Here is a 27,902-nt window from a genome sequence, read left to right on the forward strand (position 1 = left end):
CGACGGGACGGAGCCGCGGGCTAGGGGGCCCAGGGCGCCTGCGCGGACTACAACTCCCAGGCGCCCCCGCGGCACCCGTCCCGGCGGCGGCCATCTTGCGGCCGGCGGGATCAGCCCCGGGCCCTTACGGGAGCCGCGGGCCTGCGGAGACCCCCACCCGGGGAGGAGACGGCGGCGGCGCACGTGTGGCAGTGAGGCCGGCGTCTAGGGTGAGGACGCGGGTGGCGGCGCGTGTGGGCAGGAGGCGCGGTGACGGCGGCAGCCGGCTGGGCGGAGGGGCGGGGCCTCGTCCTCGCGCTCGCGGCCGACCAGGGAGGGGCGGGGCCAGGCGTCGGGGGCGGGGCTTCAGCCCCTCTGAGAGCGGGCGGCCGCCTTTGGGGCGCTGCGTCCCGGGGGTGGAGCTTCCGTTGAGGGCGGGGCTTCCGCCGGCAGGGGGTGTGGCCGTGGGTGGGGGCGGGGCTAAGCACTGGGGCGTGTCTAGGTTTGGGGGTCCCTGGAGCCCTGGTGCAGAGGTGGTGACGGAAGGGACGGCCAGCAGGGCCCCTAAGTGTGTAGTTTACTGTGTACACACTGTGCGTGTCATGCGTGTGCACACACCATGTGTGAGGCTTACTGTGTACACACTGTGCATGTCTGTGTGTATACGCGTGTGCACACACTGTGTAACTAGTTTACTTGTATACTGTGCATGTCTGTGTGATATGCGTGTGCACACACCATGTGACTAGTTTACTGTGTACACACTGCGTGTCTGTGTGTGTATACACGTATGCACACACCATGTGGCTGGTTTACTGTGTGCACACTGTGCCTGTGTGTGTATACGCGTGTGCACACACCACACGTGTAGTTTACTGTGTACACACTGTGTGTATACACACCATGTGACTAGTTTACTGTGTACACACTGCGTGTCTGTGTGTGTTTACTGTGTACACACTGTGCCTGTGTGTATATACGCGTATGCACACACCACACGTATAGTTTACTGTGTACACACTGTGTGTATACACACCATGTGACTAGTTTACTGTGTACACACTGCGTGTCTCTGTGTGTATACACGTACGTACACACCATGTGGCTGGTTTACTGTGTGCACACTGTGCATGTCTGTGTGTATATGCGTGTGCACACACCATGTAACTAGTTTACTGTGTACATACTGCGTCTGTGTGTATATACACGTGTGCACACACCATGTGGCTGGTTTACTGTGTACACAGTGTGCATGTCTGTGTGTATACGCATGTGCGCACACCATGTGTGTAGTTTACTGTGTACACACTGTGTGTGTCTGTATGTATTACTGTGTACACACTGTGTCTCTGTGTACGTGTTCACACACCACGTGGCTGGTTTACTGTGTACACACTGTGCCTGTGTGTATACGCGTATGCACACACCACACGTGTAGTTTACTGTGTACACACTGTGTGTATACGCACCATGTGACTAGTTTACTGTGTACACACTGCGTGTCTCTGTGTATACATGTATGCACACACCATGTGGCTGGTTAACTGTGTACACTGTGTACCATGCGTGTGCACACACCAGTCGACTAGTTTACTGTGTGCACACTGTGTGTATATATGTGTGTGCACACACCATGTGACTAGTTTACTGTGTACACACTGTGCATGTCTCTCTGTGTATATGCATGTGCACACAACGTGTCTAGTTTACTGTGTATACACTATGTGCATGGCTGTGTGTATGTGTGTGCACACACCATGTGACTAGTTTACTGTGTACACACTGTGCGTGTCTGTGTGTATATACCCGTGTACACACACCACGTGACTAGTTTACTGTGTATACTGCATGTTGTGTGTGTGCGTGTGCACACACCATGTGTCTAATTTACTGTGTACACACTGTGCATGTCGTGTGTGTATACACGTGTGCACATACCATGTGGCTGATTTATTGTGTACACACTGTGCGTGTCATGTGTGTGCACAAACGATGTCACTAGTTTACTGTGTACACACTGTGTGTTGTGTGTATACACGTGTACACACACCATGTGGCTGGTTTACTGTGTACACATTGTGCGTGTACACTGCATGTACACACTGTGCATCTTGCGTGTGCACACACCGTGTGTAGTTTACTGTGTACACACTGTGTGCATGTCTGTGTGTGCACACGCCATGTGACTAGTTTACTGTGTACACACTGCGTGTCTGTGTGTACACACGTGTACACACATCATGTGTTTCGTTTATTGTGTACACGGTGTGTGCGTGTCTGTGTGTATATGCATGTGCACACACCATGTTTCTGGTTTACTGTGTACACACTATGCATGTCTGTGTGTATATGCGTGTGCACACACTGTTTAGTTTACTGTGTACACGGCGTGTGCGTGTTGTTTACACACACACACACACACATACACATAGTGAAACGCCTGCTGCAAGGCATGAGGGCGGGTTCGTGAAGGTGGGCGGAAGCTCAATTAAGCACAAAAAGATGTCCTTGGGGACTTCTTTTCTTCCTCTTTCCCTTTTCCTTCTCCTCCTCCTCCCATCTTTTAATTTGTGATTAATAGTCAGTTACAACCTTGTTAGAGGTCTGAGATGGGCTCTCCAGTGTGAGGTCCTGAGTTCAATCCCCAGCAGCACATGTACCAGAGTGATGTGTGGTTCTTTCTCTTTCTCCTCCTATCTTTCTTATGAATAAATAAGTAAATAATTATAAATTTTAAATATTATAATTATTATTTATGCCTCCAAGGTTATTTCTGGGACTTGGTGCTGGCACTATGAATCCACTACTCCCAGTGGCCATTTTTCCTTCTAATTTTATTCCATAGGACAGAAAGAAATTGAGAGGGGGAGGTGTAGAGGGAAAGAGACAGAGAGACACCTGCAGCCCTGCTTCTTCACTCGTGACGCTTCCCCTCTGCTGGTGGGACAACAGCTTGAACCTGGGTCCTTGGGCTTGGTAGTAGGTGCTCTTAACCAGATGCGCCACTGGTCAGCCTCTGTATATAAAGTCTTTAAAAAATTATTAGAGGGAGTTAGGTGGTAGTGCATCGAGTTAAGCATACATGGACCATCGAGTTAAGCATACATTAAGCATAGGACCAATTAAGGATCCCAGTTTGATCCCCAGGTTCCCCACCTGCAGGAGAGTCGCTTCACAGGTGGTGAAGCAGGTCTGCAGGTGTCTGTTTTTCTCTCCCTCTCTGTCTTCCCTCCTCTCTCCATTTCTCTCTGTCCTATGTAACAATGATGACATCAGTAACAACAATAATAATAACTACAACAATAACAAGGGCAACAAAACTGAAAATAAATTTTAAAAATTGTTAGGTTACAAGGTAAAGTTTCACTCCACACCCAAAGTTGTGTATAGGTGGGAAACAGCTTATGGGGATGTCTCACTGAGGGGGGTGTCCCAGGTAATTTGGGAGAGAAGTTATATTTCCAGTAACAGGGCCTGGGAAGGTTTTGCTTTGTTTTTATATTTTTGTGTTGTGAGTAATTATTTGTCTCTTAGATATATTTCATTCATGTTTGTAAGACAGACCCGGCCAATATACATATACATATACATATATATTTAAGACTTTATTTATTTACTCATGAGAAAGATAGGAGGAGAGAGAGGAAGAACCAGACATCACTCTGGTACATGTGCTGCTGGAGACTGAACTCAGGACCTCAGGCCTGAGAGTCCAGTGCTTTATCCACTGCGCCACCTCCTGATCCACCCGGCCACTATTTAGCCCTGGCTTATGGTACCTTTAGGGATTGAACCTGGGACTCTGGGGCTTCGGCCACGCAACTTCTTTTAGTCCTAGAAAGTTGTTTATAAACTGATTCAGCAGGAATCTAGAGAATGGCTTATTATTATTATTATTTTCCCTTTTGTTGTCCTTATTTTTTTATTATTGTAGTTATTATTGATGTTGTTGTTGTTGGGTAGTGTTGCTATGCCTATGCTTCACATTGGTTGGTCTCGCTCTCCCCCAGCCGGGAGATGTGGTTTAGCCCTTGCTAGTTTCGTGCCTCTCTTTCTCCCTGCCCCCTATGCTACATAGTCCCAGAGTTCTGGCCGCAGCCGCCGGAGGAGAAAGATGCAGGACAGATCTGTGTGGTGATTGGTTTGGGTTAGTTTATGAATCGTTGTTCGTGAATAAAGAAAGATAGCTTCTCTGCCCAGCCGTGTGTCCGCGAGTCTCTCTCTACCGCCGCCAAGCTAGCCCGGCCTGCTGGAGCCCGGAATTTTAACGACAGGGTAGGACAGAGAGAAATGGAGGGAGGAGGAGAGAAAGACAGACACCTGCAGACCTGCTTCACCGCCTGTGAAGCGACCCCCCTACAGGTGGGGAGCCGGGGGCTCGAACCCGGATCTGTACACGGGTCCCTGTGCTTCGAGCCACGTGCGTTAACCCACTGCTCTACCACCAACTCTCTCTAGAGAATGGTCTTAAGGGGAAGCTTCGGAGAGTCTGACTGCAGCTGATGAAGCACAAGTGTTTGGCAGGGAGGAGTGGATCAGGACATCTGTAAATGTCTGATTCGATTTTTAAAAAATCTAGATATTTTAGTGACATGGAGGGCGGGGGAGAGCACACAGCCCTCCCCCAGCCCCAGCCAGAGCTCTGGTCACATGCGGCGGTGCTGAGGGCTGACCAGCGGTCTTCCCGGCCCATCTGCTCCGGCTCAGTGGGCCTGGCGTCGCCACCCCTTTCTGTCATTGACTCACCTCCGTATTTCCACTTTGTTTATTTTGTGGTCACTGTTATTGTTGGGACCCCACAACTCTGAACTAAGCAATGGGGAGTCAGGCGATAGCGCAGCGGGTTAAGCGCAGGTGGCTCAAAGCGCAAGGACCGGCATAAGGATCCTGGTTCGAGCCCCCGGCTCCCCACCTGCAGGGGAGTCGCTTCCCAGGCGGTGAAGCAGGTCTGCAGGTGTCTGTCTTTCTCTCCCCCTCTCTCTGTCTTCCCCTCCTCTCTCCATTTCTCTCTGTCCTATCCAACAATAATGACATCAATAACAACAATAATAACTACAACAATAAAACAACAAAGGCAACAAAAGGGAATAAATAGCCTCCAGGAGCAGTGGATTCGTGTTGCAGGCAGCAGGCCCCAGAAATAACCCTTGTGGCAAAAAGAAAAAAAAAAGAAATGGAAAGAGGGGCCGGGTGGTGGTGCACGTGGTTGAGTGCACACGTTATAATATGCAAGGACCCGGGTTCGAGGCCCCAGTGCCCCTTTGCAGAGGGGAAGCTTTGTGAGTGGTGAAACAGTGCTGTGAGTGTCTCTCTGTCTCTCTCTCTCTCTGTCTTCCCCTACCCTCTCGATTTCTGACTGTCTCTATCCAATAAGTAAATAAAGATAATACATAAAAAATAGAGATTGGGGGCCAGGTGGTGGTTGAGCGCTCACGTCACAGTGCACAAGGACCCGGGTACAAGCTCCTGGTCCCCACCTGCAGGGGGGAAGCTTCATGAGTGGCGAAGCAGGGCTGCAGATGTTTCTCTTCCTCTCCATCTCCCCTGTCTTTATCCAATAATAAATAAAATAAAATAAAATAAAAGGAGGAGAGGAGGAGGAGCCTCAAAGCACCGAAGTTTCTCCCAGTGCTTCATACTTCCTTGTGGTGTCAGGGGGCTTGAACCTGGGTCACACACGTGCCCAAGCAGGTGCCTTCCCAGATGAACTGTCTCCTTGATCCAGGTGACTTATGTCTCAAAGACCAGAATCTTTTTTATTTTTCTCCTTTTCATTAAATCTTTTTTCCTCATTCCCTCTGGGAGGGTGGTTTTACCCTGTTCTCATTGTTGCCAGTGCTCTCTGCATCGTGTCATTTCCAGGGGCTGGCTTTTTGTTTCTTGGCCTTTCTTGTTGACAGAGGCTGAGAGACAGAAACAGGAAGGGGGGGCAGAGAGGAGAGACCCCGCAGCACCGACCCGGCCCTGGCGCTACACGTGGAGTGAGTGCTCTGCTCACTGAGGGAGGCACCACTGGGCCAATCATTTTTTTCTTTTAATATTTGTTTGTTTGTTTTGCCTCCAGGGTCATCTCTGGGGCTCGGTGCCTGCACTATGAATTCACCGTTCCTGGAGGCTACCTTCCCATTTTTGTTGCCCTTGTTGTTGATGTCGTCGTTGTTGGACAGGACAGAGAGAAATGGAGAGAGGAGGGGAAGACAGAGAGGGGGAGAGAAAGACAGACACCTGCAGACCTGCTTCACCGCCTGGGAAGCGACTCCCCTGCAGGCGGGGAGCCGGGGGCTCGAACTGGGATCCTTACACCGGTCCTTGTGCTTTGCGCCACCTACGCTACCGCCCGGCCCCCTATAAAAGATATTTTTCAGAAAGAAAAAGTACAGCCCAAGAGGTGACACAGTGAATGAAGCAACTGACAGAAAAGGGTGGGTTCCCGACTTTATTCTGTGACAGAAAACACATGTCTCACCTGAGCAGCGTGTCTGTCCTGAAAAGTCAGGTTATGGTTGTGAACCACCCATCACGACAAAAGAAAAGGTGTGGCAGGATGTTGAGAACGTCAAGATGTGAAGCCCTGTTAGAATTTTTTTTTTTGCCACAGGGTTGTCGCTAGGGTTCAGTGAGGCACTATGAATCCACTTCTTCCGGACAGCCGATTTTTCCTTCCTTTTTTAAAACATTTATTTATTTATTCAATCCCTTTTGTTGCCCTTATTGTAGCTTTGTTGTAGTTATTATTGTTATTGTTGTCATCGTTGTTGGATAGGACAGAGAGAAATGGAGGGAGGAGGGGAAGACGGGAGAGAAAGACAGACACCTGCAGACCTGCTTCACCGCCTGTGAAGCGACTCCCCTGCAGGTGGGGAGCCGGGGGGCTCGAACCAGGATCCTTATGCCGGTCCTTGTGTTCTGTGCCATTTGCGCTTAACCTGCTGCACTACCACCCAACTCCCTTTTAAAAATTTTTTAAATTTTATTTGATAAGACAGAGAAATTGAGAGGGGGAAAAGGGAGACAGAATGAGGGAGAGTTACAGAGAGACACCTGCAGGTGGGGTATAGGAACTTGAACCCGTGCTTTGTACTTTGTATGGCCCCCTTGCCTGCCTCCCCAAATCTTTATTTAACCAGATACTGATTGGCTGCTGGTGGTGTGGGGGATTGAAACTGGGACTCTTGGGCCGGATGGTGGTGCACCTGGTTGAGCACACGTTACAGTCACAAGGATCCGGGTTCAACCCCCTGGTCCCCACCTGGAGGGAGGAAGCTTTTTCAGTGGTGAAGCAGGACTGCAGGTATCTGTCTGTCTGTCTCTCTCCCTTCCTATCACTCCCTTCCCATCACCCCCTTCTCTGTCAATTTCTGGCTGTCTCTATCCAATAAATAAAGGTAAAATATCTTAAAAAAAAGAAACTGGGACTCTTTGCATAACCATTATGCTATCTGCCCCCACACAAAATCTCCTTTTTTTTTTTTTTTTTCCTCCAGGGTTATCTCTGGGATTTGGTGCCTACACTAAGAATCCACTGCTCCAGGAGACCTTTTTTTTTTTTTTTCTTCCCATTTTGTTGTTGTTGCTGTTGGATAGGACAGAGAGAAATGGAGAGAGGAGGGGAAGACAGAGAGGGGGAGAGAAAGATAGACACCTGCCGACCTGCTTCACCACCTGTGAAGCGACTTCCCTGCAGGTGGGGAGCCCGGGGCTCGAACCAGATCCTTACGCTGGTCCTTGCGCTTTACAACACCTGCGCTTAATCTGCTGCACCACTGCCCAGTCCCCAAGTCTACTTTTTTTAAAGGTAGGTTTTTAGTACCTCTTTTTTAGTAATATTTTATTTATTTTTGGATAAAGACAAAGAAATTTGGAGCGAAGGGGGAAGTAGTGAGGGAAAGAGACAGAGAGACACCTGCAGCCCTGTTCCACCACTCTTGAAGTTTCCCCTGCAGATGGGGACAGGAGACTTGAACCTGGGTCCTTGTGCACTGTGACATGTGCACTCAATCAGGTGCACCATCACCTGGCCCCCCGAAATTGATTTTAAATGGCTTTAGGTTGTGAGATAGAACTGTGTTACTTAATCATATTGACTTATTTTTTTTTAATGTTCCTGGGTATGTGTCTTGTGGTTCACTGTAGTTTGATACAAACCTTTTTTTTAAAAAAAGAGTTTATTTATTTATGAGAAAGATAGGAGGAAAGAGAAAGAACCAGGCATCACTCTGGCACATGTGTTGCCGGGGATCGAACTGGGGACCTCATGCTTGAGAGTCCATGGCTTTACCACTGCACCACCTCCCGGACCATCATGGAAACCTTTTTTTTTTTTTTTTTTTTTTTTTTAATTTTACCAGAGCCACTGTTCAGCTGTGCAAGGAGACTGAACCTGGGACTCTGGAGCCTCAGGCATGAGAGTCTCTTTGCAGAACCAACATACTATCTATTCCCGCCTTTTATACCTTCAGCAAGTGAATACCTTAGAAATGCCTTTCCTAATTTTTTGTTTACATGATACAGGACCAAATCATGCTTTTAAGATAAAAGGGGATTCAGAATATATGTATTGCTAAACATTGACTCAGGAAGGTCATTTTAATTTTGTACAATATGAAAGTGTTTAATGATGTATTTAATATTTAGTAATAAAGTGTTTTCTTTTAAAAAATTTTTCAAATATTTATTCCTTTTTGTTGCCTTTGTTATTGATGTCATCGTAGTTGGATAGGACAGAGAGAAATGGAGAGAGGAGGGGAAGACAGAGAGGGGGAGAGAAAGACAGACACCTGCAGACCTGCTTCACCGCCTGTGAAGCGACTCCCCTGCAGGTGGGGAGCCGGGGGCTCGAACCAGGATCCTTACTCTGGTCCTTGTGCGGTCCTTGCACTTCACACTATGAGTGCTTAGTCTGCTGTGCCACGCCCAGCCCCCAAGGAAGATACTTTTTCTTCCTTTCTGCTCAGCTCCGGCCTGTGGTGGTGAGGAGGCTTGAAACTGGGACTGGAGTGGCAGGCCGCAGGTCCCTGTGTGTCGGGTTCTCCCCGACAGCTACTTGCGAGGAGGGAGATCTGGACCAGCCGGACCCCCCTTTCTGGGGCTGAGCGGGAGGGAGAGTGTCGGCGACTTGAGAAAAGAAAAGACACCAAGTCGGGAGTCCTGTCAAGGCAGTGACTCGCTTTATTGAGGAAAAGGCCATTCTCTATAGGCGGGGGGGAGAGGCAGGGATGGGAAGGTAGGGTGATAGGGTGAGATGACGTTAGAGGTGGTGTGCGGTGGTGTCACCGTCGGTGGGGCCTATGCTCTACACATCATCAGCTGGAGGGCAGAGGTGAATTCAGGCACGGCCTACGGGAAATGCTGTGTCACTCTGAGGAAGTTAGTGACTGTCAGCGAAACTCGAGCCAGGCTTACAGAGTGTCTGCTGGGCCTAGATCGGGGCCAAGCAGACCCCAACATATCCCCCTTCTGTTTTTGTAATGCCAGGTCACATAGCTCTTGTCTTAGGTTGTCACCGCACCAGTGATCTTACCCGTCATTGGATACCATGCCTCTGCTGGCTTCTGGATATTGGCTCCATGACCTGTCTTAGGTTGTCCCAGTCTCTCTGAGATCTTACCCGTCATTGGTCTACTGGAGTGCTGGGGAGGGTTCGTAGCCTTCAGGCTCCAGAGTCCTGAGTCGGTGATAGTGGACCTCACCTTGGTGAAGCCGTATTTCTTCGAGCCTTTGCTGGATGAACTGTGCGCTTTTATTGAGCAAGCAAGGCCCCACGGTCAAGAGGAGGAGAAGGAGAAGGAGAAGGAGGGGGTACCCGGATTTCCAAGGGGGAGTATCTGGACCTCCACGGGTGGAAATAGAGTGCAGTTGGTCAGGGGGAGGAGGTAGGTTGGGTTAGCTGGGTATATACTGGCATGGTGTCTTTTATGGTAAGGACTTATCAACAAGGACTCTGTGGATTTTGCAAGAGCAATAATGGCATCCACCATAATAAAAGGAAAACAAAACATGGACATCCAGTGTTTAAAAAAGAAAAAAAAATATGTCTCTATGAGTGGAAAAGTGGGTGGCCTTGTCAATGAGATATAATAAACGGACAATTTGAATTTTTGTAAATATTAAAAAGGTTTAGTATAGTTACTTCATTGACACTTTAGCCAACTGAATATTGGGGGGTGCATTCCCCTTTTTTTTAATTAATTCAGCTTAAGGGTTATAGTATAGGGGATACTGAGAGTAATATTCTAAAGGAAACAAAAATACATGGAATGGATATGTCTATTGAAGCAAAACAGGAGAGCATATGGCTCATAAGGTTTTTGAGCTTTTTTTTTTGTTTTAGCTGTAGCCCACATAAATTTAGAAAAAGTACCAATTGAGAAAAAAAAATGTTTTTGTTTATTTAACATGGGCAGGTGAGTTACATCAATCTGCCAGAGAGCATTGGCTTTTATCAATGGGGATTAATCTTAAAAGTCTGAATAGCAGGATCTTAATTAAACAATGTAGGAGCCAGTAAAGTGTTCTCACTATGGCAGGTCAAGCGTTAAATTTTTAAGACACTTGTAAAAAATGAGAGAAAAATTTTAGGATATGAGTGACTGTAGGAGTCATAACACACCCATAAATAAAAAAAGAAAAATGTTTAGTTTTAAATCTTACCATATGAGCAGTCGGTTCTTCATGTGCAGATTGTACCTATAATTATTTACTTGAGAGAAAATAACGTGTACTAAGTTAGAAGTTTAATGGTGGGAGTCAGGCGGTAGCACAATGGGTTAAGCGCACGTGGCGCAAAGCGCAAGGACCCGCTTAAAGATCCCGGTTCGAGCCCCCGTCTCCCCACCTGCAGGGGAGTTGCTTCACAAGTGGTGAAGCAGGTCTGCAGGTGTCTATCTTTCTCTCGCCCTCTCTGTCTTCCCCTCCTCTCTTCATTTCTCTCTGTCGTATCCAACAATGACGACATCAATAACTACAACAGTAAAGCAACAAAGGCAACAAAAGGGAATAAGTAAATAAATAAAAATAAATATTAAAAAATGTTTTTTAAAAAAGAAGTTTAATGGTAAGAATTGGCTTGAGTTCTTTCATAAGATTTTAGAAGGCTCTTTATTAAAATATACCAGTATGTTATAGAAAGTCAATACCTAATGTGTTGACATGATAAAATGTTTACTATTTTTTTTATCACTTAAACAATTTTAAACTTAGTTTGTTAGGATCTTTGCTTATCACAAAGCTTATCACACCCTTAGGGCAGCTATGAACAAGGGTGGGTACACAATTTAATTGATCTTTCACTTTGATTTGGATAGGTAATTTAAAAGGCTAAGACAAACCCCATAGCTTAAATGTTCAAAAATATAAATTTTTACCATTAAATTTTTTTTAGATGACAATTTTACACTAAATAATTTTGTTGAATCACATCTGCCGAAGAAAAAAATTTTTTATCAGCCCAGGAATACCATGTTTAACCCTTTTTTCCTGGCAAGGCCACTGCTCTACTCTGACTGGGTCATTAGAAAGCCAGTCAAAGCATGGAATTTGTTACTAACAGTGGCAGTTGGTATTGGGGTGCTGGTAAGATTTAGAATTCTTACAAGAGTGAGAGAGACTGCAGAGGCGTCTTACCACGCCTTGAGATCTCATAAAAATTTTAACTAATGAACTGATGCAGGTATTAGCTATCAGAAGGACGAAACTGTCCTATATTCTAGTCTGGTAAAGGTGTGTCAACTCTACGAGTCGGGATCTTTAAAATCACATTTAGCTTAACTAAATATTATTTAAAACTTAAAACAAACTCTAGTTATTTCAGAGGGTTAACACACATTGGTGAAAACAACCCTTTCCGCACTCCTGGTCCCTTGCCTTCAGTGCCCCTTCCCTATACAGGAGCCTCCGGTTTAGGAGAAACTCCCCACCTTTACACTGTCAATCTTAATCCAGGGGGTAACAGACCAGCCACCTGGTATCCCTGGGATCCCAGAGAATTAAAAGAACTAAAAAAGGCTGTGGTTGAAGATGGACCCAGCTCACCCTGGGCAGATACTATTCTTGAGGGCCTAACCCACCAGGCCTGCGTCACCCGGGATTGGAAAGAATTGGCAAAAGCCGTCCTGCCTGGGCCCATATTTCTTAAATTTATGGCCTATTTTAATGAAGAGTGCCGAGCCCAGGGAGAAAGAAACCAAAACACCCAACCCCCCATCCCTATCACCGTTGACATGCTCTCTGACACCTCTGACCAATTTGCCCAACAGGCGGCTATCCCCCCCCCCCCCCCATCAAGATCAAATTAGAGCCATTAGCCTCACGGCCTGGCAAAAGCTTGATGAATTCCCCATAGCAGGCATTAATCAAAAGGCCAGTGAGGACCTCCCCTCCTTTATCGATAGGGTCCAGAAGAGCTTACAAAGAAGATTTCCAGCAGGTGAACTTAGGGACCGCTTTGTCAGATCATTGGTTTGGGATGGCATGAACGCTGACCATAAACTTGCTTCTGCTGGGCTACACCAGCAGAGTCTTGATCGTTGGATTATTGCCGCCAGAGATGTTGGCTCTTCCTCCCACCAGATTAGGGCCTTGGCGGCCACCCTTAAAAAAAACCCATAAAGAAGATATTGCTGTCCTAGTTAATACCCTCCAACAAACTTCAACTAGCAAAGGGCACACTTGCTTTGGTTGCAGCAGAAAGGGTCACTTTAAGTGACAGTGCCCTAACCAGGCAAGAAACATTTGAGTCCCTGTGATCTCTCTCCTTCTCCCTATCCTTCACGCTCCAGAGAAGCTCGTGGAGTGGACGCAGAGAAGGAACCTCAGCAGATCAGAACCCTGGCCAGGATCTGAGAAACTGAGTGTCCTTCCCCTGTTTAATCTTTACGAGTCTGACCTAATTTTTCCTCTCCCACTCTTTGTGGCATTTGTTCTAGATTGTCACCTAATTTCTGAGTCAAACAGACATTAAAGTGGACCTAGGCATTGTCTTAAGACTGCTATTTCCTGCCAAAAAAAAAAAAAAGCTTTTTCCCTCTACTCTCAGAAAGCGTTAAACCAATTCTGAGTGAGAGTCGGGGGAGTCGAGGACTTGGAGGAACATGGCTTAATGTCGGGCCAGGGAGCACAACCAAAGGGGTCTAAAGAGGGGTACAAGGGCTCGGAGGAAGGTGGGGGCAATTTATCGGGTGCATTGATCTTTGAGTCAGTCTTAATCTCTGTCTCCTTTTGTGGCCGTCTTTCTTTGGTTTCCTTGGGAGGCCTGGGTGGAAAGCAGCTTTTTAGAGCTGAGATAGTAGGGAGTACCAAGGAATCTCTCCTTGGTCAACCTGGGCCCGAGTGATCAGTTGTTCTACTCGGTCCCAGGTATCCCAGTCGAAGAGGTTGGCAACAGGAAGCCAAGGGGCAAACTTGAGTAGGTACCCCCAAGTCTGAAGGGCTTGATTATCAGAAAGAGGCAAGCCTCGACTCTTAAGTAAAATATGCAAGGATTCAAGGGAGGGATCTGGCTGTGGCCTGGATGAGGTTGAACCCATGATAGGACTAGACATTTTTTAAAAAAGGGGTGAAAAAGAACTGGCATCTGATGGATGACAGACAATCAACTGCTCACCTGGCTGGGCCCCTCGCGGGACTTTAAGAGGTCTTAGCTTAGGAGTAGTCGTATAAGCCCCGACCTGGTCTTGGCATGGCCAAGAATCTCCACTGAGCTGAAACGACCCCACGGACACGCAGGTAGAGAGCCCACTCATGCCCTGTAGCCGTGAAGGCCGTGAGGCTCACATGTTCGCACACAATCACACAGAGGCAATCATTCAGTCAAGGCAGGGCAACGACCAGACCGGCCACCGTTACTGGAATATCCTAAGTCAGACCTTCAAGACTGGAGAGTAGCCCCGGCCACAGCCCATCAGTTGTCGTGACAAATTCAATTCTTTCACGCGTTGCCAAAGTGAGAAGGGGAAGAAAGAGGACTGCCCCATAATTTATGGGGGTACACTCACCAGCAGACCGATTGGCCCATCAGCGTTCTTCCGTTGAGCAGCCTCACATGGGGCACCAGTCTGTTGGGTTCTCCCCGACAGGTAGTTGCGAGGAGGGAGATCTGGACCAGCCGGAAAAGACACCAAGTCGGGAGTTCTGTCAAGGCAGTGACTCGCTTTATTGAGAAAAAGGCCATTCTCTATAGGCGGGGGGGGGGGGGGGGGGGGGGGGGGGGGGAGGGGGGGGCGGGGCAGGGATGGGAAGGTAGGGTGAGATGACGTTAGAGGTGGTGTGAGGTGGCGTCACCGTCAGTGGGGCCTATGCTCTCTACACATCATCAGCTGGAGGGCAGAGGTGAATTCAGGCATGGCCTACAGGAAATGCTGTGTCACTCTGAGGAAGTTAGTGACTGTCAGCGAAACTTGAGCCAGGCTTACGGAGTGTCTGCTGGGCCTAGATTGGGGCCAAGCAGACCCCAACACCTGCATGGCCACTGTGCTATATTCCTGCAGCCTCACCTCAATATCTGTTCACGATTTGACTGGATGAAAGGGTGGCCTCTGTACTTGTGTCGGAAATGCTCTATATGTGTGAGTGTCAGAAATGCTCTGTGTGTGTGTCAGAAATGCTCTGTGTGAGTGTCAGAAATGCTGTGTGTGTGTGTGTGTGTGTCAGAAATGCTGTGTGTGTGTCAGAAATGCTGTGTGTGTGTGTCAGAAATGCTGTGTGTGTGTCAGAAATGCTGTGTGTGTGTCAGAAATGTTGTGTGTGTGTGTGTGAGAAATGCTGTGTGTGAGAGAAATGCTGTGTGTGTGTGTGTCAGAAATGCTGTGTGTGTCAGAAATGCTGTGTGTCAGAAATGCTCTATGTGTGTGTGTGTCAGAAATGCTGTGTGTGTGTGAGAAATGCTGTGTGTGTGTGTCAGAAATGCTGTGTGTGTGTCAGAAATGCTGTGTGTGTGTGTCAGAAATGCTGTGTGTGTGTCAGAAATGCTCTGTGTCAGAAATGCTCTGTGTGTCAGAAATGCTCTATGTGTGTCAGAAATGCTGTGTCAGAAATGCTGTGTGTGTGTGTGTGAGAAATGCTCTGTGTGTGTGAGAAATGCTGTGTGTGTGTGTGAGAAATGCTCTGTGTGTGTGAGAAATGCTGTGTGTGTGTGTCAGAAATGCTGTGTGTGTCAGAAATGCTCTGTGTGAGTGTCAGAAATGCTGTGTGTGTGTGTGTCAGAAATGCTCTGTGTGTGTCAGAAATGCTGTGTCAGAAATGCTGTGTGTCAGAAATGCTGTGTGTGTGTGTCAGAAATGCTGTGTGTGAGAAATGCTGTGTGTGTGTGTCAGAAATTCTGTGTGTGTGTGTCAGAAATGCTGTGTGTGTGTGTCAGAAATGCTGTGTGTCAGAAATGCTCTGTGTCAGAAATGCTGTGTGTGTGTGTGTCAGAAATGCTGTGTGTGTGTGTCAGAAATGCTCTGTGTGTGAGAAATGCTGTGTGTGTGTGTCAGAAATGCTGTGTGTCAGAAATGTTGTGTGTGTGTGTGTGAGAAATGCTGTGTGTGAGAGAAATGCTGTGTGTGTGTGTGTGTCAGAAATGCTGTGTGTGTCAGAAATGCTGTGTGTCAGAAATGCTCTATGTGTGTCAGAAATGCTGTGTGTGTCAGAAATGCTGTGTGTGTGTCAGAAATGCTGTGTGTGTGTGTCAGAAATGCTGTGTGTGTGTCAGAAATGCTGTGTGTGTGTGTGTCAGAAATGCTGTGTGTGTGTCAGAAATGCTGTGTCAGAAATGCTGTGTCAGAAATGCTGTGTGTGTGTGTCAGAAATGCTGTGTGTGTGTGTGTGTCAGAAATGCTGTGTGTGTGTGTGTCAGAAATGCTGTGTGTGTGTGTGTCAGAAATGCTGTGTATGTGTCAGAAATGCTGTGTGTGTCAGAAATGCTGTGTGTGTGTCAGAAATGCTGTGTGTGTGTCAGAAATGCTGTGTGTGTGTGAGAAACACCTTGTCTACACGCAGCCGTGGTCTTAGTCCAGAAACAAGCATCTGAGTTGAGGAGTCGCGCCTCACCCGCACCCTCGGGCTGAGCTGTGCCCGCGGCCCACCCGCACCCGCACCCGCACCTCCTGTCTGCCGTTTCTTCTCTTCCTCATTTATTCTGAATAGACAGTGAGGCTGTGGGAGGGGCGCAGGGTGTGGGCAGACGGCGACAGCAGCCGGGCCGGAGGACTGCGGGGCCCCGTGTTCAAGCCCAGCACCAGGCAGCCAGAGCTGAGCAGGCCGGGAAATAACAGCAATAATAGTAACTGATGCTGATGCCCCGCACCGTCAGCCAGGGCCGAGCCTGGCCCAAATAGTAATAATAATAATATTAGTAATAATAAGAATGCTGATACCCAGCAGCTTCAGCCAGGGCCGTGCCCTGGGGAAATAATAATAATAATATAGTAATAATAATACTGACGATAATGATGCTGATGCCCCGCACCCCCAGCCAGGGCCGGGCCCTGGGGAAACTAATAACAATATTAGTAATAATAATGATGCTGATGCCCCGCACCCCCAGCCGGGGCCGGGCCCTGGGGAAACAGTAATAATAACAATATTAGTAATAATAATGATGCTGATGCCCCGCACCCCCAGCCGGGGCCGGGCCCTGGGGAAACAGTAATAATAACAATATTAGTAATAATAATGATGCTGATGCCCCGCACCCCCAGCCGGGGCCGGGCCGGGCCCTGGGAAGGCCGTCACACGGCGATGGCTTCGGATTCGCGGCGCCGAGGCCGGGCGGCGGGCGTGATGGCGGCGGCGCGCGGAACCCCGGTGCGGGGCCTGAGAGGGGCGGGGGGACGCCAGCGGGGCGCCGCTGACCGCGGAGGCGGGACTTCCGGGGCCGCCACTTCCGGCCGGCATCGCGCAGGCGCGCGCCCCAAGATGGCTGCCGCCCCGCCCCTCGGCCTCCGGGCCCCGCGTGTCGCCCGCGTGTCCCCCGCGTCCCCCGTCCGCCGCCCGTCCGTCCGTCCCGGGACGCGCCGGGCAGCAGGTACCCGCGGCTGGGCGGTGTCGCTGAGGGAGAGACACAGACAGACAGACAGACACCCCAGCCGCTCCGCGAGGCGCCTGCGGGCGGCCGGGCTCGAACCCGGGGCCGCGGTGACGTGGCGCTCAGGGCGGCGGCTTCCGGCTGATGGTGCCGCTTCCGCCTGTCAGTCCGTCCGTCCGCCCGCTCGTCAGTCCGTCCGTCCGCCCGCCCGTCAGTCCGTCCGTCCATTTGCGCGCTCACGCATTCGCCGTCCGCTTGTTCGTGCCCGTCAGCCATCAGGCCTCATCCGCTCTTCACTCATCGACTCATCGTCCGTCCGTCCGTCCGTCTGTCCGCCTCCGGGGTGGGCGCCCGCACTAGGACCCGCTGCTCCTGCGGCCTGGTGGTTATTATTATTATTGTTGTCGTTGTTTATGTTGTAGGACAGAGGCAGCGAGGGAGAGACGGACAGACACCCGCAGACCTGCTCCACCGCAGGTGGGGAGCCGGGGCTCGAACCCGCGTCTGCGAGGGCCACGTGCCCAGCAGCTGCCCCGCCCGCCCGGCGACACCGCCGTCGCGTGAGCTGATTGGCCGGCGGCTCAGGTGGAGCTGGGGGGGGGGCGCCTGGCCGGGCGCAAGGACCCGGGTTCGAGCCCCGGACGGACAGACGGACGGACGGACGCGCCGCAGGGGAAGCTTCACAAGCGGTGAGGCGGGGCTGCAGGTGTCTGTCTGTCTCCCCCTTCTCTGTCTCTCTGTCTCTGTCTGTCTTTCTGTTTCTCTTTCTCTGTCTCTCCTCCTCTATCTCTCTCTGTCTCTGCCTCTGTCTCTTTCTCTGTCTCTCCTCTCTGTCTCTCTCTTTCTCTGTCTCCTCTTTCTGTCTCTCTCTTTCTCTGTCTCTCTGTCTCCTCTTTCTCTGTCTCTCTGTCTCTCTGTCTCCTCTTTGTCTCTCTGTCTCTCCTCTTTCTCTGTCTCTGTCTCCTCTTTCTCTGTCTCTCTGTCTCTTTCTCTGTCTCTCTGTCTCCTCTTTCTCTGTCTCTCTGTCTCTGTCTCCTCTTTCTCTGTCTCTGTCTCCTCTTTCTCTGTCTCTCTGTCTCTCTCTTTCTCTGTCTCTCCTCTGTCTCTCTTCTCTGTCTCTCTGTCTCCTCTGTCTCTGTCTCCTCTTTCTCTGTCTCTCTGTCTCTCTCTGTCTCTCTGTCTCCTCTTTCTCTGTCTCTGTCTCCTCTTTCTCTGTCTCTCTGTCTCCTCTTTCTCTGTCTCTCTGTCTCTCTCTTTCTCTGTCTCTCCTGTCTCTCTTCTCTGTCTCTCTGTCTCCTCTTTCTCTGTCTCTCTGTCTCTCTCTGTCTCTCTGTCTCCTCTTTCTCTGTCTCTCTGTCTCCTCTTTCTCCGTCTCTCTGTCTCTCTTTCTCTGTCTCTGTCTCTCTCTTTCTCTGTCTCTCTGTCTCCTCTGTCTCTGTCTCTCTCTCTGTCTCTGTCTCTCTCCTCTCTGTCTCTCTCTGTCTCTGTCTCTCTGTCTCCTCTTTCTCTGTCTCTCTGTCTCTTTCTCTGTCTCTCCTCTTTCTCTGTCTCTGTCTCCTCTTTCTCTGTTTCTCTGTCTCTCTCTTTCTCTGTCTCTCTGTCTCTCTCTTTCTCTGTCTCTCTGTCTCCTCTGTCTCTGTCTCTCTGTCTCCTCTGTCTCTGTCTCTCTGTCTCCTCTGTCTCTGTCTCTCTCTGTCTCTCTCTGAGTTTCTCAGTATCTGTCCATTAATAAAAGTTGGGGTCGCATGGCCGGCGGCAGCACATGGGTTAAGTGAAGCAGGTCTGCGGGTGTCTGTCTGTCTCTCCCCCTTTCTGTTTCCCCTTCCTCTCTCCATTTCTCTCTGTCCTGTCCAACAACGACGACATCAGTAACAACAATAATAGTAACTACAACAATAACAGCCAGGGCAGCAGAAGGGGAAGATGCCCCCCAGGAGCAGCGGGTTCGCGGAGCGGGCGCCCGGCAGTAACCCTGGAGGCAGAAACAGGAAAAGCGACAGTTGCGGCTGCACCGCGGAGACGGCTCAGCGGTCGTGCGAAAGGCCCGCGCGCCAGACGCAGGCCCCGGGTTCAGGCCTGAGCGCCACCGAGGTCCTCGCGGTGCATCTCCGATGAGGAAATGCAGTGGCAGACAGACAGACAGAACGCCTGTAAAGCCGGAGCTCGCGTGTCCGTGTGTCGCTGGGGACGTCTGTCTGCCCAGCGCCTCCGTCAGACAGCAGACAGCAGACAGACAGAACGCCTGTAAAGCCAGAGCTCGCGTGTCCGTGTGTCGCTGGGGACGTCTGTCTGCCCAGCGCCTCCGTCAGAGAGCAGACAGCAGACAGACAGACAGAACGCCTGTAAAGCCGGAGCTCGCGTGTCCGTGTGTCGCTGGGGACGTCTGTCTGCCCAGCGCCTCCGTCAGACAGCAGACAGACAGAACGCCTGTAAAGCCAGAGCTCGCGTGTCCGTGTGTCGCTGGGGACGTCTGTCTGCCCAGCGCCTCCGTCAGAGAGCAGACAGCAGACAGACAGACAGAACGCCTGTAAAGCCGGAGCTCGCGTGTCCGTGTGTCGCTGGGGACGTCTGTCTGCCCAGCGCCTCCGTCAGACAGCAGACAGACAGAACGCCTGTAAAGCCGGAGCTCGCGTGTGGGGAGAGTGCAGCCTGGGGAAGCGGCAGAGGGGCCCTGGAGCTGGGTGCTGTCCCAGGGAGCCGTCACACAGATTTCTGCGCTGGGTTTTAGTTGGGCGGGAGAGTGGCGCTGGGCTCCTAGCGCCAGCCCGGTGGGCTTGAGCAGCCTCGGGCTGGGCACTGGAGTAGAGCCAGACTGGCCGGGCCCTCGAGGCCCAGGCATGACCTCTGCTCCGTGCGCTTTCTTGTGAGAGTAAGTTTATCTTTTTTTAAAAATATATTTATTCCCTTTTGTTGCCCTTGTTGTTTTTCATTGTTCTAGTTGTTGTTCATTGATGTCATTGTTGTTGGATAGGACAGAGAGAAATGGAGACAGGAGGGGAAGACAGAGAGGGGGAGAGAAAGACAGACACCTGCAGACCTGCTTAACCACTTGTGAAGCGACTTCCCTGCTGGTGGGGAGCCGGGGGCTCGAACCAGGATCCTTACACCGGTCCTTGTGCTTTGCACCACTTGCGCTTAACCCGCTGCGCTACCGCCCGACTACCAGTTTATCTTTCTTTTTAAAAAATATTTATTTTCCCTTTTGTTGCCCTTGTTGTTTTATTGTTGTAGTTGCTATTGTTGTTGTTATTGCTGTTGTTGTTGGATAGGATAGAGAAATGCAGAGAGGAGGGGAAGACAGAGGGGGAGAGAAAGACAGACACCTGCAGACCTGCTTCACCGCCTGCGAAGTGACTCCCCTGCAGGTGGGGAGCCGGGGGCTCGAACCGGGATCCTTTCACGGGTCCTTGCGCTGTGCGCCACCTGCACCTAACCCACTGCACTACCGCCCGACTCCCAGTTTATTTACTTTGTTTTTTCACCTTGGTCCGTGTGCTGCGGGGGATTGAGCCCAGGACCTTGTGCCTGAGAGTCCAGTGCTTTATTCACTGCGCCACCTCCTGGACTCTGACAGGGCGCCGGCTGCTTTGTGCCCTTGGCTGCGGAGTTGGTGTTTGTTTTGTCTGCAGTGGTCGGGCCTGATGTTTATGCAGCCTCACCTCCCCCACAGAGAGGAGAGACCCCGACTTGTGTGCTGCTCCGTGGGTGGTGGGCTCGGAGCTGGGCTGCTCCCATGGCAAAGCCACACACTACCTCTTTTTTTTTTTTAATATATATTTTTTATTTTTTAAAGTTATCTTTATTTATTGGATTAAGATAGCCAAATATCAAGAGGGAAGTGGTGATAGTGTTGGATAGGATAGAGAAATGCAGATGGGGGAGCTTCCTGATAGTGGAGCAGTGCTGCAGGTGTCTCCTCTCTTTCCTTTCTCTCTCATGTCAATAAATGAATTATTTTAAAACATAGAAGAGTAAATGACTGCTAGCAGTGGTGGAATCATGCAGGCAGTGAGCTCCAGTGATCGTGACCCGAGTGACTGGAAGCAAAGGGACAGACGCTGACTGATGTGCATTCTGTGCACGGTGACTCTGCTTGAATGAAGGTCTGTGAGGCCCTGTGGCACTGCTTCACTGGTGATGCTCATTCTGCATGTGGGGCTGAGAGGCCCGAACGTGGGTCCTTTCTCATGACCACCTGTGCTCCTGTGCTCCCGACCCGTCGCACCACTGCCCAGCCCTGCTGTTTGTTCTTCCTCTTCCTCCCCTCCTTCCCTCCCTCTCTCCTTCCCTCCTTCCTGTCAGAGGTAAAGAGGAAAAGCAGTCACCACACCAAACCTTCCCTCAGTGTGGCTGTGGCCTGAACTTGAGTTGGCACATGACAAAGCACATGTCCATGTGAGCTATTGCTTTGACCCAGTTTATTGTTCCTTGATTGACTTTTCATTACTAATTTCTCAGGAGGTAGAAAGCATAATGGTTATGCAGAGACTCATATCCGAGGCTCCAAAGTTCCAGCTTCTGTCCTCTGAACCACCATAAACCAGAGCTGAGCAGTGCTCTGGTGAAGAAAACGAAGTGTTCTGGGAGGTGGTGCAGTGGATAAAGCATTGCATTCTCAAGCATGAGGTCCCAAGTTCAATCCCTGGCAGCACATGGACCAGAATGATGTCTGGTTCTTTCTCTCTCCTGTCTTTCTCATCAATCAGTAAACAAATTTTTTTGAAAATCAAACAACAACAATGAATGCAACAAAAGGGAATAAATATTAAAAAAAAGACCAAGGACAACAAAAGGAAATAAATTACTATTAAAAAAGGGGGCAGGGGGCAAAAGAAAAAGGGGTGATCCAGGTTCAAGCCCCTGATCACCTGTAGTGGAGGCAGCAACTTGAGCAGCGAGCAATGATGCAGGTGTCTCTCTATCCCCCCTCTGTGTTTCTCTCTTTTCTTGTCTATTTCTCTGTGTGTGGAAAGATATATATATATCTGTATATATATATATATATATATGACACTGGGAGTGGTGGGCTTATTGTGCAGGCAGGCTCCAAGCCACAGCAATCTCCATGGTGGTCTTTAAAAAGTCCTGGCCTGGGGAGAGAGTATAGTGCTTCTGCAAGAGACTTTCTTAGGCTCTGAAAAGTCTGTTACCCCCAGCACCACTGTAAATCACAGCTGAGTGGTGTTCTAGTCGCTCTGTTTTTTTCTCTGAATCTCTCATAAAAATTAACAAAAATTTTTTTAAAGAAAGCATCCTTAGGCTGGAGAAAGAGTATCATGATTATACAAAACAATGTTCACATCTGAGTTGAACTCCCTAGTTCAATCTATAGTACCACCATAAAAATAAAGGTGGTAAAGCTTTGTTCAATGCAGTTGGACGGCATACATTGCAAAGTAGCACTCTGTCCACAAGAGCTGTGTTTCTGTTTCTGCAAGGTTCAGTGCAACATGCCAGTGTAGTTCGATTTGGTGATTTTGACTTAGAGTTCTGGTTAACTTTTGCCATTCTCAGGTATGTTGTTTATGTAGACATCTTTGTAAATGTCAGTAGCAGCTCAGGCCTTTATCATTGGTGTTTATCATTTGTTGTTAAGGAACCATGCCATCCTTACTTTGCTTTCATTACCTTGTGCTTTAGCTTTGCTTCTTATAAACACTTCCATTTGGGGCAGGGTAGACAGCATAATGATCATGTGGAGATTCTCATGTCCAGGTTCAGTTCCCTGCACCACCATTAACCAGAGCTAAGCAGTGCTCTTAAAAACAAAAACAGGAAAAAAAAAAAAAAAAAAACAGGGAGTCGGGTGGTAGCTCAGAGGGTTAAGCGCACGTGGCACAAAGTGCAAGGACAGGTGTAAGGATCTCGGTTCGAGCCCCCAGCTCTCCACCTGCAGGGGAGTCACTTCATAGGCAGTGAGACGTGTCTGCAGGTGTCTGTCTTTCTCTCCCCCTCTCTGTCTTCCCCTCCTCTCTCCATTTCTTTCTGTCCTATCCAACAACGACGACAATAACTACAACAGGTAGTGAGGCGGTAGCACAGCGGGTTAAGTGCACGTGGTGCAAAGCGCAAGGGCCAGCGTAAGGATCCTGGTTCGAGCCCCCGGCTCCCCACCTTCAGGGGAGTCGCTTCACAGGCGGTGAAGCAGGTCTGCAGGTGTCTGTCTTTCTCTCCCCCTCTGTTTCCCCTCCTCTCCATTTCTCTCTGTTCTATCCAACAACGATGACATCAATAACAACAGCAACAATAAAAACAAGGGCAACAAAATGGAAAATAAGTAAATATAATTTAAAAAATAACTACAATAATGAAACAACAAGGACCACAAAAAGGAGTAAAGAAATAAATATTTAAAAAGAAACAAAGGCAAAGATAAAATACTTCCCTTTGTATGCGGGGCCTTGCGTTATGTTAGAGTGCACACTACTCCTGTGCTGAGTTTATTGTTCTTTTTATATAGAGTGGGAAAGGGAAGGAGAGACACACTAGTGCTCTTCTGCTGTCCCTGGAGCTTCCCTCAGTGCCTTGGTGCTCCTATGTGCTGCTGGGGCTGTAACCCAGGTCCCGAGACGTGGTATGCTATGCCCTCTGCTGGCTGAAGTATCTGCCAGCTGCCAGCAGCAACATTTCTCCTGTTGCCTTGCTTATTGCTAGGGCTCAATACCTCCTCAGCACCATCACTCCTGGCTCCTTTGGTTTCCCTTCTCAGAAAGAGAAGGGAGAGAGAGGAGCAGAGATGCCTGCAGCTCCGCTCCACTATACTTGAAGCTGCTCCCCCGGCAGGTGGGGACTGGGGCCTTGAACTCGGGTCCTTGCATGCGTTGCTGGGTGAGCTCAGTGATCTCTACAAACACATTTTTTGTGTTCTTACATCTCTGAGTGTCACACATTAGTGACACCAGCCGTTTGTGTCCCACCGTTTGTGCAGTCAGTTACTTTGGCCTCTCCCATGTTTGGAGCAGCATCTCTGTCTGAATCTGACTCACTGGCTGCCAGTAGCAGCTGCCTCTCTCGTCATTGCCAGGGGCCCTTTGGTGGTAAGAACTGCCCCTGGCTGAGAACTGTTGCATTATGGTTGTGGAATTTTAGCACTATGCTTACTCTGTCATTTCTGAAGTGGTCAGGCAGGTACTAAGGTCTTAATTTTGTTAACACTTCCCCATGTCACAGGGCACTCACTGCCACTGGTATTTAATTCATTCCATTGTTTACCTCTGAGTCATTATTACTGCTGCACTTATGGCCAGTGCTGGACTTGCTCTAAGAATGTATTTATTATTTCCACCTGTTTTCATTTCCTCTTAAGTTTTTCCTGAAAAAAAAAAACCTATTTTTAGTTTTTTCTTTTGTTTTGTTATTTTTATTTTATTTTTACCAGAACACTGAACAGCTCTGGCTTCTGGTGGTGTGGGAGGTTGAACCTTCGCAGCCTCAGGCATGAGAGTCTCTGTGTAACTGTTATACTATCTACTCCTACCTTGTTTCTAGTTTTTTTCATCATATTCTGATCCTTATAATAAGCCTCCAGTGTGGTCTTTGACAGAGTTTAGAACTTTGTTGTTTTGGTTTGATTTCCTTTGAATTATTGTTATTGTTTGTTTTATTACTGGGGCTCGGTGCCTGTACTACAAGTCCACTGCTTCTGGAAGTCCTATTTTTGTTGCCCTTGTTGTTATTGTTGTTATAGCTGTTGTCATTTGTTGTTGGATAGGACAGAGAGAAATTGAGAGAGGAGGGGAAGACAGAGGAGAGAGAAAGACAGACACCTTCACTGCTTGCAAAGTAACCTCCTGCAGATGTGGAGCAGGGGGCTGGAACCGGGATCCTTGTGCCAGTCCATACACTTCATACCATGTGCACTTAACCTACCTCCCCCCCCCCTTTTTATTATTTATCTAGGATAGATACAGAAGTTGAGAGGGAAGGGGATATAGGGAGAAACGGAAATATTTACTATACTGCTTCATGGTTTGTGAATCTTCCCCTCCTGCAGGTGGGTACTAGGGGCTTGAACCCAGGTACTTGTTCACTGTTCATATGCACACTCCTCTGGGAGGCATCCACCTAGCCACCCCAGATTTTGGAACTTTCAAGTCACTGTCTCCATTTAGTGAAGATAAGTCCATTGTGGATTGTAGACTCAGAAAATGTGTACTAACTGTTGGTGTAGTCAGTGGGTACATATCTGCAATGCATAGTGTGGTATTTACTTGTGAACTATATTGCACCTGAGCTGTTTTTCCATGTGTTATGCTAATTGTTTTGGTGATAATTACCCTCAATACCTTTTCTACTGCTTCCTTTTTAGCAGGATGAGAGTGTTATGTGTTTCTGTACAGAGCTGTTTTGATTTTATCCCTTGACTCTCACTTTACTTACCCCTTGTACAGATAACAGTTGGAAAAAGAGAAGTAGAGACATACATCTGTTTATTTGGCCTGTCATTGTTTTATATTCCTTTTCCACGTGGTTTCATGTACTTAAGCTTATCTTTTTCATTCTTTTCTTTTCAGCCATAATTGATAATGACAGCTCAAAATGTTCCTGAGGAACAGACATCATGTGGCATGGAAATGGAAGGATTTACCAGGGAGGCTTCCCATTTCCCTGTGTTTTGTGACGATTGGGATTACAAAAACCAGGAAGGGCATTTGAAGCAATCAGTCTTAATTCAGGAGAACCCAGGGACTTGTGAAGTAATTTGTGATTATCCTGGATTTGGGGAACATTTTAATGTATGTTCAGACCGTGTGCCATCTCCAAGAATTTCTATAGCAAAAGGCTTTCATATATGTGACTCAGATGTTAAAAGTATGGATTGTGAACCAATCTTTAATGCTTGTCAGAAAAGTTATGCATCTAAGAAAACTGGTGGCAGGAATGTCTGTGGGAAAGCCTTCATCCATTCTATGGAAATGATTCAGTTTGCAAGAAATGAAACAAGAGAGAGACCTTGTAAGTACCCTGATAAGTCTTTCAACCATTTTGCCCCCGTTGGCGAACAAGATGTCGTAAAAATTGGTAAGGAACTTTATGAAAGCAAAGACTTGGCAAATATCTTTCCCCTGAGTTCACCTCTTAATGAAAATGGCAAGAGTCACCCAGGAGATAAAGTGTATAATTGCAGTGAATGTGGTAAGTGCTTCAAACGGAATTCTTCTCTTGTTCTACACCACCGTACTCACACTGGAGAGAAACCATATTCCTGTAATGAATGTGGTAAGTCTTTCTCTAAGAACTACAATCTAATTGTGCATCAAAGAATTCATACAGGAGAAAAGCCCTATAAGTGCAGTAAGTGTGGAAAAGCCTTTAGTGATGGGTCAGCTCTGACACAACATCAGAGGATTCACACAGGGGAGAAACCCTATGAATGTCTAGAATGTGGAAAAACCTTTAACCGAAACTCATCCCTGATTTTGCATCAAAGGACTCATACAGGGGAAAAACCATATAGATGCAATGAATGTGGGAAGCCTTTCACTGACATCTCCCACCTCACCGTGCATCTCAGAATCCACACGGGAGAGAGACCTTATGAGTGTAGCAGGTGTGGAAAGGCTTTCCGAGATGGCTCCTACCTCACACAGCACGAGAGGATTCACACTGGAGAAAAACCTTTTGAATGTGTGGAGTGTGGGAAATCCTTTAACCGTAACTCTCATCTCATCGTCCATCAAAAAATCCACACTGGAGAGAAGCCATATGAGTGCAAAGAATGCGGGAAGACTTTCATCGAGAGTGCTTACCTCATCAGGCACCAGAGAATCCACACCGGCGAGAAGCCCTATGGCTGTGACCAGTGTCAGAAGCTCTTCAGGAACATTGCTGGCCTCATCAGGCACCAGAGGACTCACACTGGTGAGAAGCCCTATGAGTGTAACCAGTGTGGCAAAGCTTTTAGGGACAGCTCCTGTCTGACCAAGCATCAGAGAATTCACACCAAGGAGACTCCCTACCACTGTCCAGAATGTGGTAAGTCCTTCAAGCAGAACTCTCACCTGGTGGTGCACCAGAGACTTCATAACAGGGAGGGTCCCAGTCAGTGTCCTCAGTGTGGCAAAACATTCAGGAGAATTTCTTCCCTCATCCGACATAAAAAGAAACACCCTGGTGACCATCCCATGGAAACATAATGTCGGCCACACTTGTCCCTCAAATTGCTCTCAAAAACTTGAGGAGGAGGAATGTCTTTAGTGATGATGCCTCCTCTCAGTAGGAAAGGATTATTTATGCTGCCCAGTAAACATTCCTTAATCATATTAAGTCTGTACTTTTGGAACCTCCTGGAGAGGAGGGATGAACCATTCTGTACCAGATGCAATGGCTCATACACTGGATTATAACCTGTGAATGTCAAGACGAAACTTTCCTGGATACCCACCTCTTACATCAGAAAGTTTATCTACAAAAACCTGTGAATATGTTCAGTAAATGATATGTCATCATACTGATCAGATCCACCAGTAAGAAGTGTCTACTTTGTTCTGCATAAGTAAATTTGCTAGGACCAAGTGTTATCTGTGTTAGAAGCTTTTGGTAGTTCTTACTGCTTATTATTATTATTATTCTACATCAACAAAGACATCTTGATCAGAGACCCCATGTCACTCCACCGCTTCCAGAAATTTAAAATACTGATTGTGTTGTTTGAATGTATTTCTAGATGCCGAGGACTCATTTCAAAAAGCCAACTTCTGAACAAGATTGCTGGTGAATGAGCAGTGACAGGAAAGACTGAAATGTGCTCATGCTAAGATGGAAAGTGCTACTGCTGAAAAATGTGATAAGTGGTTGTTTAAACAAGATAGTCGTTATGTTTACATTATTACTGCATTGCTGTCCACTGAGGACACTTATAACTTATTACACAAAACTTTGTTGAACCATGATAATAAAGGTGTTGTGATCACATTGGAAA

General features: G+C 48.4%; 2 protein-coding genes across 6 annotated transcripts in view; one reads left to right on the plus strand and one right to left on the minus strand.

Annotated features, from left to right (window-relative positions):
• LOC103127025 (neurotrophin receptor-interacting factor homolog) overlaps nucleotides 1-138 on the minus strand; it is a 32,272-nt gene extending 32,134 nt beyond the window's left edge. For both annotated transcript variants that reach the window (XM_060172507.1, XM_060172497.1), the window contains exon 1: nucleotides 1-138. In XM_060172507.1, coding sequence (XP_060028490.1) covers nucleotides 1-94 — 94 coding nt within the window. In that variant the 5' untranslated portion in view covers nucleotides 95-138.
• ZNF329 (zinc finger protein 329) lies at nucleotides 82-27,902 on the plus strand. 4 transcript variants are annotated; one of them, XM_060172609.1, is made up of 3 exons: nucleotides 82-209; nucleotides 25,495-26,956; nucleotides 27,648-27,902. In XM_060172609.1, the coding sequence occupies exons 2-3, from the start codon at nucleotides 25,507-25,509 to the stop codon at nucleotides 27,680-27,682; spliced, it is 1,485 nt and encodes a 494-aa protein (XP_060028592.1). In that variant the 5' UTR covers nucleotides 82-209; nucleotides 25,495-25,506; the 3' UTR covers nucleotides 27,683-27,902. The 4 variants fall into 4 exon arrangements, with proteins under 4 accessions (XP_060028592.1, XP_060028570.1, XP_060028575.1 ...); XM_060172587.1 differs by having other exon boundaries at nucleotides 25,495-27,902; XM_060172592.1 differs by lacking the exon at nucleotides 82-209 and adding an exon at nucleotides 16,926-16,981 and having other exon boundaries at nucleotides 25,495-27,902.

Source organism: Erinaceus europaeus, chromosome 2 (assembly GCF_950295315.1).
Source record: "Erinaceus europaeus chromosome 2, mEriEur2.1, whole genome shotgun sequence".
Taxonomy (NCBI): Eukaryota; Metazoa; Chordata; class Mammalia; order Eulipotyphla; family Erinaceidae; genus Erinaceus; species Erinaceus europaeus.

Excerpts from the sequence above, each read along its gene's own strand:
- ZNF329 (XM_060172587.1), top strand. The coding sequence starts at position 25,507 with ATGACAGCTCAAAATGTTCCTGAGGAACAGACATCATGTGGCATGGAA.